General features: G+C 41.4%; 2 protein-coding genes across 3 annotated transcripts in view; both read left to right on the top strand.

Annotated features, from left to right (window-relative positions):
• The window catches only part of dcun1d3 (defective in cullin neddylation 1 domain containing 3), a 12,228-nt gene extending 2,323 nt beyond the window's left edge, over nucleotides 1-9,905 (top strand). The window contains exons 2-4 of the mRNA XM_060869463.1: nucleotides 4,318-4,389; nucleotides 7,925-8,458; nucleotides 8,641-9,905. Coding sequence (XP_060725446.1) covers nucleotides 8,040-8,458; nucleotides 8,641-9,127 — 906 coding nt within the window. The 5' untranslated portion in view covers nucleotides 4,318-4,389; nucleotides 7,925-8,039 and the 3' untranslated portion in view covers nucleotides 9,128-9,905. The remainder of the gene's footprint in view (nucleotides 1-4,317; nucleotides 4,390-7,924; nucleotides 8,459-8,640) is intronic.
• A 1,601-nt stretch (nucleotides 9,906-11,506) lies between these two features.
• The window catches only part of LOC132845478 (katanin-interacting protein), a 21,937-nt gene continuing 20,943 nt past the window's right edge, over nucleotides 11,507-12,500 (top strand). For both annotated transcript variants that reach the window (XM_060869464.1, XM_060869465.1), the window contains exon 1: nucleotides 11,507-11,573. In XM_060869464.1, coding sequence (XP_060725447.1) covers nucleotides 11,567-11,573 — 7 coding nt within the window. In that variant the 5' untranslated portion in view covers nucleotides 11,507-11,566. The remainder of the gene's footprint in view (nucleotides 11,574-12,500) is intronic.

Consider the following 12,500-nt stretch of genomic DNA (forward strand, 5'->3'; position numbering starts at 1 on the left):
GCGTGCGTGTCTGTCTGTCTGCATGCCTGTCTGTCTGCGTGCGCGTCTGTCTGTCTGTCTGTGTCTGCGTGCGTGTCTGTCTGTCTGCGCACGTCTGTCTGTCTATGTCTGCGCGCATGTCTGTCTGTCTGTCTGCACGCATGTCTGTCTGTCTGCGCGCATGTCTGTCTGTCTGTTGGTGCGTCTCTCTGCCTGTGTGTCTGTTTCTGTGTCTGTGCGTCTCTGTGTGTGTGTCTGTCTCTGTGTGTGTGTCTGTCTCTGTGTGTGTGTCTGTCTCTGTGTGTGTGTGTGTCTGTCTCTGTGTGTGTGTGTGTCTGTCTCTGTGTGTGTGTGTGTCTGTCTCTGTGTGTGTGTGTGTCTGTCTCTGTGTGTGTGTGTGTCTGTCTCTGTGTGTGTGTGTGTGTGTCTGTCTCTGTGTGTGTGTGTGTCTGTCTCTGTGTGTGTGTGTGTCTGTCTCTGTGTGTGTGTGTGTGTCTGTCTCTGTGTGTGTGTGTGTCTGTCTCTGTGTGTGTGTGTGTCTGTCTCTGTGTGTGTGTGTGTCTGTCTCTGTGTGTGTGTGTGTCTGTCTCTGTGTGTGTGTGTGTCTGTCTCTGTGTGTGTGTGTCTGTCTCTGTGTGTGTGTGTGTCTGTCTCTGTGTGTGTGTGTCTGTCTCTGTGTGTGTGTGTGTCTGTCTCTGTGTGTGTGTGTCTGTCTCTGTGTGTGTGTGTCTGTCTCTGTGTGTGTGTGTGTGTCTGTCTCTGTGTGTGTGTGTCTGTCTCTGTGTGTGTGTGTGTCTGTCTCTGTGTGTGTGTGTGTCTGTCTCTGTGTGTGTGTGTGTCTGTCTCTGTGTGTGTGTGTGTCTGTCTCTGTGTGTGTGTGTCTGTCTCTGTGTGTGTGTGTGTCTGTCTCTGTGTGTGTGTGTGTGTCTGTCTCTGTGTGTGTGTGTGTCTGTCTCTCTGTGTGTGTGTCTGTGTGTCTCTGTGTGTGTGTCTGTGTGTCTGTCTCTGTGTGTGTGTCTGTCTCTGTGTGTGTCTGTGTGTCTGTCTCTGTGTGTGTGTGTGTCTGTCTCTGTGTGTGTGTGTGTCTGTCTCTGTGTGTGTGTGTGTCTGTCTCTCTGTGTGTCTGTCTGTGTGTGTGTCTGTCTCTGTGTGTGTCTCTGTGTGTGTCTGTGTGTCTGTCTCTGTGTGTCTGTGTGTCTGTCTCTGTGTGTGTGGTGTTTATTTATACGTTCACTTTGGGTTTTAAAGTGTCTAAAACGCTGTCCAATTTTAACTAAAGTAAATGGTTCAGTGCGCGTGTGCACACACACACACACACACACACACTGCACTGAGTGGAGTGTTTACGTGATGCATGTAAAACATTAAAGTTGTATTTCCACTCAGAGCAATCTGATAGATTTTACAAACCTAAACACTTACACTCTTTAACAGATGATTGTGTGTGTGTGTGTTTGCGAGCATCTGTGTATGTCTTTGTGCAAATATGTTTGTGAATGTGTGTTTGTGTCTGCACATTTGTTTGTGTGTATCTTTGTCTACACACCGTCTGTATTTCTGCAGCTGTGTGTATTTGTTTGTGTGCATCTTCATCTGTGCTTGTGTGTGTGTATATTCATCTGGCTACACATGTATCTACATACATGTGTGTGTCTGTTGTACGTGCATGTGTGTTCCTCTTGTGTATGTTTGTGTGAGTGTGCACAAGCATGTGTGTGTGCATGTTTGTGTGGCGTTTTGCCCTGACATGCCCAGACGGAGGTGTCTCTCTCTCTCTCACTCACACACACACACACACACACCCCCTTCTTGGTGCTTTAGTCAGTAGTAAACACATGGAGGATCCTCTTATGGAGGATGACACTGTTCCTGAGTGTATCAGTGAGGAAGGCAGGCGATGAAGCAGTCACTGACCCCAGGGGAAGGTGACGTCTCCTACTCGCAGCTCGTGGTCACCATTTTTACCCGAAACCAAACTGACGAGGATGATAAGTGTTCGATAGCGTATCGTTTCATCATGTCCTAACATAACACACTGATTAGTGCAGTAATCCACACTGAGTGAAATGAAGCAGGACATTGTTGACGTGTCTGATGCAGCACTTGCTGGAACATTCAGCTCTGAGCTCATGATCTTCTGTCTTCACAAATGCGCTTTATCTCTGCATGCTAATTAACCCAACTAGTAAATGAGTGTAGTTAAATCACGAGGGAGTAAACTAACAGATAAACCAACACACTGTGCTCAACTTAGCAACGGTGTCACGCTATTCTGTGAGAGATCATGTGATTGACTTAGTTACTCGTCACAGACTTTTCCCTCGAGTACACACACACACACACACACACACACACACAGTTCAGAGCTGAAGGATGGAAGAGTGGGGAATTTCGTTATTGCGAGGTTCTCTGTAAGTGCGTTTCGTAATATCGACTGTGTCCTAAACCATAAAACATTCACCAAGACGTTCACACTGCTGCAGTCATGTTTCTGCTTTGTTAGTCTGTGCTGTAGTTCTTTTTTTAAACATAGCACTAATGATTTCCACATTATTATATATTATATTGCTGTTATAGAACAGTGAAGTCAGTAAAACTCAGCTCTTGGTAGAAGGTGAGAAGCCGCAGCAAGAAGGATGTAGGAAATGTGGACATGAACATGGACCGTGTGAGGCTTAATTTGTGTTTGTATTATTGATCGATGCAAACTTATTTCTATCATTTGCCATATTTATCTTTTGTGTTCAGAATAATTAAGTTTACTGAATTACACTTGATTCAATTCTCATTTTAATGTATTTGTATAGCGCTTTTAACAACATCCCGTTGTCTCAAAGCAGCTTTACAGAAGTATGGAAACAGAAGAGAGAGAAAACAAAATAAATATGTAATAATAATAAGAATAAAAATAAATAAGTAAATATATACAATTAAAGTTTAAAATTAATTTAAAAAAGATTAACTTAATTTTTTAAAAAATAGGGGAAATCGTGGCCTAAAGGTTAGAGAGTCTGACTCCTAATCCTAAGGTTGTGGGTTCGAGTCTCGGGCCGGCGATACCACGACTGAGGTGCCCTTGAGCTGCAGGACTGCACTGATGATCCAGCTGAATCTGCTGTGATGCCACTATTTCATTTGGTCTCCTTCAGTTGATCTGTGTGTGAAACGTTTTGTTCAGAATCTGGATTGGACTTAATGTTAACTCACTGATGATGATTATGATGAAGTATCAGACGAGTCACATAGCAGGACTAATAAATTATTTAAGCATTTTAAAGATAAATGATTTATGGTTGTTACTTTAATGTGTTTACGTCCATATTACGGTCCAGTCTGAACATTACAGCCGTGTTCAGCAGTACGTTTAAACTCCAGTCATATGAAGTGTTTATGCCTCAGGACTATTCAGTGCTCCAGAAGTGTTTTTATGAAAATAAAATTATTAGATTTGTGGAATTTTAGATTAAAAATACAATATTTCTTTGGCAGCTTTATTAATATTCAAATACAGAGTAGACGTTTTAATTCTGTCTTTTAAAGTCAGAAAGATTAAAGATTGTGTTCGAAAGCTTGTGATTCTCTCACATTCACTGCACTGAAGTACAGAGAGACGATCAGAAAGTTCGACAATCAGACGGCTTACAGTTTACAGATGCTGGCGCTCATAACCAGAAAAGTGTACAAAGGCACTTCAGTACAACAGGAGGTAGAGCTGGGTGATATGTCCTGTAAATGGAATCCTCGATTTTTTTTTTTTTTTTTTTTGAGACAAAATTAAATTTTTGATTTTAAAACAATTATTTAAAAAAAACTAATAAAACACCAGAGACTATAGGACAGATTTTTTTTTTTTTAATTTTTTTTTTTTTGGAGCAACTTCTGAAAAATACTTTCGGCTCGGAAGCTCATGTCGGGGGTCGATTATTTTGAGCGTATGAAGAAATCCAGGCTTTTCAACTGTGTATATGGGCTGATCATATAGGATACAGTGGGGAAACGTGTCCGCTATGTTTACCTGCTTTTTAGCCATGTTTTGGGGCTGCTGCTGTGTTGTTAGCTGTGTTGCTGTGTTGTTGGTAGCACCACACACCTTTCACACCTTCGTAGCACCACACACCTCTCATTCAACAACATGGTTCTGTTTGAGGTGTTGGGGGTTTGGGGAGAAATCGATTTTTGTTTTTCAACATCCACAAAAACCACAAATTTGAATGAATCGACAATAAAGATTAATGGCACAGCTCTAACAGGTGGTTATATGGAGTGTGGGATGCTGTTCATCACTGTAGTGAACAGGTCATTAGGGTGACACTTAAATCTCTGCTCTCTGTCTCTCAGGTTAACGGATGCTGCCTCCTGTGCGATGGACGTCTCTCAGATGACACCACTGTCCTCAGCCCCGACGCTCAGGTGAGTCACTTGATTGGAGCGTTCTGTTGGTCTGAATACTCGCACTACCCCGTGTCCCCAGATGAGAAGGTGTTCCCTAACGAGTCCTCTCATATTGTCTCATGGAGTTTTTCCTCACCACTGTCACCTCAGGCATATGGTCATAAGAGATGCATTTAAAATTAAAAGTGGATATTCTGAATGTTTTTATTTCTTCAAAGCTCTTGTGTGACAATGTTCATTGTTTTAAGCACTATACAAATAAAAGTGAATTAAATAGGATGTGGTGACTGATTCTGACTCTAGATTCTAATCTTTAGGGTGGTTGTGATTTTGATTTGATGTATGATTGGAATCTGATCCCACTTTAATGTATGACGACTTTCTGTCAGTCCGCTTAATTTAATCTGAGACTGAATATGAATTTCTGATTCATTAAGATTTCTGTGACTGAGTGTGAAGATGGTTACTGAGGTATTTTGTAGGAATCTGATGCTAGAATCTTGCTAAAATGAATCTATGGAGACTAAACCACAGATTGTTGCAGTCTGTTGATTCCTATGTGTAAATGAAGATGGACATTGAATGTGAAGATGTGTCTGAAATCATGTAATATATTAATACACCCTGCGTTCGAGCCAGTGCCTTCTGCTCAGCTAATAGTACAGCACAGGGTACCTGTGTAGTATGAATAAAGTCTGAACATATGTCCACCATGTTGGCATTGTCATATGACCTCCTCCATCATAGGGCCTTTTTACCCCTGGTCACTTCATGTGTTTTCTCTGGGCCTTTTTACCCCTGGTCACTTCATGTGTTTTCTCTGGGCCTTTTTACCCCTGGTCACTTCATGTGTTTTCTCTGGGCCTTTTTACCCCTGGTCACTTCATGTGTTTTCTCTGGGCCTTTTTACGCCTGGTCACTTCATGTGTTTTCTCTGGGCCTTTTTACCCCTGGTCACTTCATGTGTTTTCTCTGGGCCTTTTTACCCCTGGTCACTTCATGTGTTTTCTCTGGGCCTTTTTACCCCTGGTCACTTCATGTGTTTTCTCTGGGCCTTTTTACCCCTGGTCACTTCATGTGTTTTCTCTGGGCCTTTTTACCCCTGGTCACTTCATGTGTTTTCTCTTGGCCTTTTTACCCCTGGTCACTTCATGTGTTTTCTCTGGGCCTTTTTACCCCTGGTCACTTCATGTGTTTTCTCTGGGCCTTTTTACCCCTGGTCACTTCATGTGTTTTCTCTTGGCCTTTTTACCCCGGCACTTCATGTGTTTTCTCTTGGCCTTTTTACCCCTGGTCACTTCATGTGTTGTCTCTGGGCCTTTTTACCCCTGGTCACTTCATGTGTTTTCTCTTGGCCTTTTTACCCCTGGTCACTTCATGTGTTGTCTCTGATCCGATAGCTATCTGATTTGTTAAAACTGTTCCATTTACATTAGGCCACATAAACGCGTCTCGGCGAATCGGGTATCGATCCGATCTTTCTACTCCCGCCCAAAATGCTAATATATTTTACCTCATTTCTGGGGTAATTGAAATGCCCCGACGAGACGCCTGTGTGAAAGATCACCTGCGAGTGACGTACTTCTGTTTGGGAGGAGTTTAGCGCTGACGTATGTGGCTTGAACAACCACATTCATTTACACCTGTCCAGTTTCATCTGAAACACGTCCCAGACCACCTCCTGAAGGGGTTTGTACTGTCGGATTTATATCCGTCTCCAAAACGTTTCGGAGGGCATTTAGACCTGGTCTTTTTACCATCGGGTAGATATCTGATCACAGAAAACACATGAAGTGACCAGGTGTAAAAAGCCCCTTATACAACTATTTTACTGTAGTTATTATTTTACTTAGGTGATGTTAAACACATACGGTTTAACCACAAGGAACAACTTTTAATACCTACAGCATTTGCACATACAGTACACGTGTTAACGCTCTGATTGTTTTAATGTATGCTGATTAATCTAACTCTGATGTAGTTTTAAGGGCCATGACTCTGTTAGTTGTGTTAATGCGCTGTAGGCTGACTGACTGAACTGGTTCTGTAGTGGTGAGATGTCTCTCTGCTTGTTTCTCAGCAGAGCTGGTGAAGTTCCAGCTGGTGAAGTAGAGAAATGGTTTCAGGAATCTAGCCAAACTCATTGCCTTTGACTTCGAACCGTTGGAGTGTTGAAACACCAGAGGGAGTGTTGCTATTGCACAATAAAATCTAACCACAGTCACAGCTATGTGTGAATCTTTATCCAGCCAACCCCGCCCAGTGACTCACTCTCATAATGACATCACTTATGTGTGATTTAACACTAATCTGACAGTGGCTTCTCATGTACACTTCTGTGTTTATTTATAGTATAGAGCTGTGCCATACCACTTACCCCCACAGTATTATTGCTACTGCTTGAAGATGAGATGAACAGAATAGACTAGAGGCAGGTAGACCTGTTAGCAAGGACAGAATTTTGAGGTTATATTTTTTTGGAGATGATTCAGATATAACACATTAATCTAATCAGTAGGCCAAGATTGTTACTGCATCAGAATCAGAATCAGAATCAGATTTATTGGCCAAGTGTGTTGATGTTGACACATAAGGGATTTGGTTCCAGCAGTTTGTGACTCTCAAAGGTACAGATATAAATAACACAATACTATACAATACACACATAAATAACACTATACTATACTATACAATACACACATAAATAACACTATACTATACAATACACACATAAATAACACTATACTATACTATACAATACACACATAAATAACACTATACTATACAATACACACACAAATAACACTATACTATACAATACACACATAAATAACACAATACTATACAATACACACATAAATAACACTATACTATACAATACACACATAAATAACACTAGACTATACAATACACACATAAATAACACTAGACTATACAATACACACATAAATAACACTATACTATACAATACACACATAAATAACACTATACTATACAATACACACATAAATAACACTATACTATACAATACAGGCATAAATAACACTATACTATACAATACAGGCATAAATAACACTATACTATACAATACAGGCATAAATAACACTATACTATACAATACACACATAAATAACACTATACTATACAATACACACATAAATAACACTATACTATACAATACACACATAAATAACACTACTATACAATATAGACGATGAGATACAATATAGACATTATGAGTATTAAATATAAATACAGAATATATAACAGATCAGTTATGTACATAAAGTGTGAGAGTGTAAATAACAATATTGTGTAATATTATACTTTAGTACAATATACAGCAGCAGTAGTGTGTAATATATACAGATGATTTGATGAATACTTGTCATTTAGAATTTTACTAGCATGCTTACTGATTCATATTTAGCACAGCGAGTGATTAAGTAGGGTACAGAGTGATTCTGATTCAGTGACTGATGCAGGGCACAGTGGCTGATTTTGATTTGATCAAACACAATGACTGACTCAGTTTCTCCAAATTATTCTTCAGGGCATGGTGATCGCAGTCAGGTGGCGTTTTGCCGGAGCCGAGCGGGCCTGAGGAGGAGAGTCAGGAAGCAGAAGGCGTGATCGAGGAAGAGAGATACAGGGGGCGTGAGGACACCATGGGCCAGTGTGTGAATAAATGTAAGAACCCCACATCCTCTCTGGGCAGCAAAAGTGGCGAAAAGGATGCTGGGAAGTCCCATGGCAAAAAAGGAAGTGGAGGAGGAGGTGGGCCCAGAGAGGAGGCCAAATTTCCTGCCGATGTCAATGGCACCAAGTCACCAGAGGTCACCACAGACACATCTACGACCACGCACTTCTCTGATGTGAGGAGGGAAGAGACTGCACAAGACGGAGAGGTGCTTTCGATGGCTCGGATAGATGAGATGTTTATGCATTATAAGGACGAGCATGAGGACGCCATTTTGGAAGAAGGAATGGAGCGTTTTTGTAACGACCTGCACGTGGACCCAGCCGAGTTCAAGGTCCTGGTGCTCGCCTGGAAGTTTCAGGCTGCCACCATGTGCAAGTTCACAAGGTAAAAGTCCATAACATACGTGTGTATATAATAATAAAGTAATGCAGAGTTAATTTAAAAAAAAATTTGCACCTCACTGAACATTTTAAATTTGGTTTCTAGTTTTTTTTTTGCTGGAATTTATAGAATGTTTTGTAGTGAAATTTAAAGTACTGTAACTCTTTCTCACTCTTTCTCTGTAGACATGAGTTTGTGGAGGGCTGTAAGGCAATCCGTGCTGATTCTGTTCAGGGGATCTCTCAACGTTTTTCAGCCATGTTAGATGAGTGTCGCTCTGAGGAGAACTTTAAGGACTTGTATCGCTTCACGTTCCAGTTTGGGCTGGACTGCGGCGAGGGCCAGCGTTCGCTGCAGCGCTGCATTGCCATTGCCCTCTGGAGGCTGGTGTTCACACAGGACATGCCGCCCGTGCTTGATCGCTGGCTCCGTTTCCTGTCGGAGAACCCATGTGGTGTGCGTGGCATCTCACGCGACACCTGGAACATGTTCCTCAACTTCACACAGAGCGTCGGGCCTGACTTAAGCAACTACAGTGAGGACGAGGCCTGGCCCAGTCTCTTTGACTCCTTTGTGGAATGGGAGAACGACCGGCACAGGAGGGAACAGGATCAGCAAGAGACAGAGGGAGAGAGTGGGAACACGGAATTCACCACTGAGTCCGTGAAATGAATGAAACACCGGGCTGGGAGCGTACAGGAGAACACAGAGTCCCTGAGAGTGCAGCATGATGGGAAAACATGGGGCAAGAACCGATAACCACCCAGCGTGGGCCCCAATCACCAATCGGCATGGCACCGCACAGCATGATGGGAAACTGTGAAGCACTGGGATGGATGTGAAGAGTATTATACACAGAACCCTTACTCCTATGTGTGATGATCTGAAGCTAATGGTCATTTTTGGTCATATTTTTAGGCTTCACTGTAAACATAACAGATGTCTTCTGCTCCCTTTGACATATTTTATCAAAAGGGCTCCAGAAAAACTAAATTGTGTTTTTAGCACTTCTATTTAAGTTATTGTTTCTGTTTCTTTTAAATTTTGCGGTATTTTTTAAAAACTAGTTTTTAACTATTCTCACACCGAGCATCAGACGTGTCCCAGACGTCTGGCACCATGGCAGCAGTGTGACCTTTGACCTTATATTGCTTATAAAAGAAGGGAAATCTGTTCAATATTTACACAATGATGTGAGGATGAGGGAGAGATCAGGGCAGGGCTTTAACGGTTAACTCCAGCACATGGCATCTTTCTCTTCTTCACCGTCTCTTTCTCTCTCGCTCTGGAACTGAACGCAGGTTTATTTGCAGTTGAAGGTCAGCGTATCTGCTCTGATGTTTGCGCTTTACAGTTTTTCTCTTGCAGTGATTTCATTTTCTCTGGTTTTATATAAAGATGCTGCAGTTTATAACTAATAAAAACGTGTGAAATTGGGCAGTGGACCACACACAGTGTCTGCTCCATTTATTTATTCATTGTGTTTTTTATTGTTTATTCATGACATTTAGTGAATAGAGACTTTTTATAGCTGAGACAAATAAGAATGAAATGTTTTATACAGGTGCTGGTCATATAATAAGAATCATCAAAAAGTTCATCAACAAATTCCATCAACAAATCATCAACAAATTCCATTCAAAAAGTGAAACTTTCAATTTAAAAATGATTTTTAGAAATCTGGCCAACTGAAAAGTATGAACATGAAAATTATGAGCATGTCCAGCACTCAGTACTTAGTTGGGGCTCCTTTTGCCTGAATCATGGAGTCCATCAGTCCTGTCCTGTTGGAAATTGTTGGAAAATGAAACCTGTATCTCCATAAAGTTGGTCAGCAGCAGGAAGCATAAAGTGCTCTAAAACTTCCTGGTATACGGCTGCGTTGACCTCGGACCTCAGAAAACACAGTGGACCAACACCAGCAGATGACATTTCACCCCAAACTATCACTGACTGGAAACTTTACACTAGACCTCAAGCATCGTCGATTGTGTGCTTCTCCTCTCTTCCTTCAGACTCTGGGACCCTGATTTCCAAAGAAAATGCAAAATTTACTTTCATCAGAGAACATAACTTTGGACCACACAGCAGCAGCCCAGGCGAGACGCTTCTGACGCTGTCTGTGCACTTCATGCTTCCTGCTGCTGACCTTTACTTTATGGAGATGCAGATTTCATTTTCCAACAGCACTCGGCACCTGCACACAGTGCCAAAGCTACCAGTACCTGGTATAAGGACCATGGGATCCCTGTTCTTAATTGGCCAGCAAACTCGCCTGACCTTAAACCCATAGATGGTAAATCTATGGTGTATTGTGAAGAGGAAGAGGCGATATGCCAGACCCAACAATGCAGAAGAGCTGAAGGCCACCATCAGAGCAACCTGGACTCTCATAACACCTGAGCAGTGCCACAGACTGATGGACTCCATGCCACGCTGCATCGCTGCAGTAATACAGGTAAAAGGAGCCCTGACTAAGTACTGAGTGCTGGACATGCTCATACTTTTCATCTTCATACTTTTCAGTTGGTCCAGATTTCTAAAAATCTTTTCTTTGTATTGGTCTTAAGTCATATTCTAATTTTCTGAGGTACTGAATGTGGGATTTTACTTAGTTGTCAGTTATAATCATCAAAATTAAAAGAAATAAACATATGAAATATATCAGTCTGTGTGTAATGAATGAATATAATATACAAGTTTCACTTTTTGAATGGAATTAGTGAAATAAATCAACTTTTTCATGATATTCTAATTACATGACCAACACCTGTATACATCAGAGAGCTTAACAAAGCACTACAGTCACCAGAGGAGGGCGTGGTCAAGAGGAGAGTCTGCTGTGTGATTGGTCACAGGATTCCCTGTACAACGCAGTAAGTGAAACATACAGCCCGATGTGATTGGCTCACGCGTTGCCACGGTTACTAGATCCGTTGGAAGGGAATCGTGCGTGTGTGTGACGTGTACACGGCTGCGCTCTGTGATTGGTCAGCGTCATTCACTACGCGACACGTTCTGTGGTGAGTAGGTTTCCATGGTAACCGGCTCCCGATGACAACAGTCTTTTGTTCGTGAACATGAACTCAGCTGCGTTCTGGATAAACTGTAATGGACTGTGAGTGAATGATTCATTAGTAATATTATTATTATTATTATTATTATTATTATTATTATTATTATTATTATTATTATACACACACATTTAATCCACTGAACATGAATCAGTGCATTTAAATAAGTGCTAGTTTGTGTTAACGGCCATAAACATGGAGCCCACTAACAATATGGCTCATGTTCATTCTTACAACATTCACTTATATCATTTAATATAAAGATGAACTCAGATCAGTGTATAAGACCTTAGTTATTTATTAACGCTATAGGAAGTGTGTGTGTAGCTATCAGGGCTCTCAGGTTTAGAAGACAGTAAAGAGTGACATCTCCAACCCTCCACCCAAACACAACAATGGGCCTACACCCTTTTCACCACCTTCTCTGGCCCAGCATCCTGCACCCTGGCCTTTATAGGGCACTTTCCTCTCATGGTGAATGACAGAATGCTTAGTCGCCTTTTAGTTGACATCTTTGAAAGACAGATGCAGTGATTAACGCATCAATGGCCAGGATATCAAATATGACATGATTTTAAAACATCGACAATGTGATACACTTTAATTTATTTAGTGCTAATAAAATTATTAAGCTTATTTGGAGAGAGATGTTTAATGTGAGCGTGCGGCCCCCCTTATATACAGTGCACCCCCCCACCAAAAAAAAGAACATTTCTGACATAAATCTTTCCAAATCTTAATATTTGCATTAAACAAAACATATTAAATAATACAATGTTGTGCTGTTGGTTAGTAGCCTTATTTTTCTGAAATTTAATTACACAGAATTTATGATAAATTCATATAAAATGTCATAAAGCCGGGGCCCCCCGGCACACCTCAGGGCCCCAGTTTGAGAACCACTGGCCTAGACTACTTGTTCTGAGCTGGTTCTTGTTCTGACCTGCGGTGTACAGTGTGGAATAGTAGCA

This window comes from Tachysurus vachellii, chromosome 5 (assembly GCF_030014155.1).
Source record: "Tachysurus vachellii isolate PV-2020 chromosome 5, HZAU_Pvac_v1, whole genome shotgun sequence".
Classification (NCBI taxonomy): Eukaryota; Metazoa; Chordata; class Actinopteri; order Siluriformes; family Bagridae; genus Tachysurus; species Tachysurus vachellii.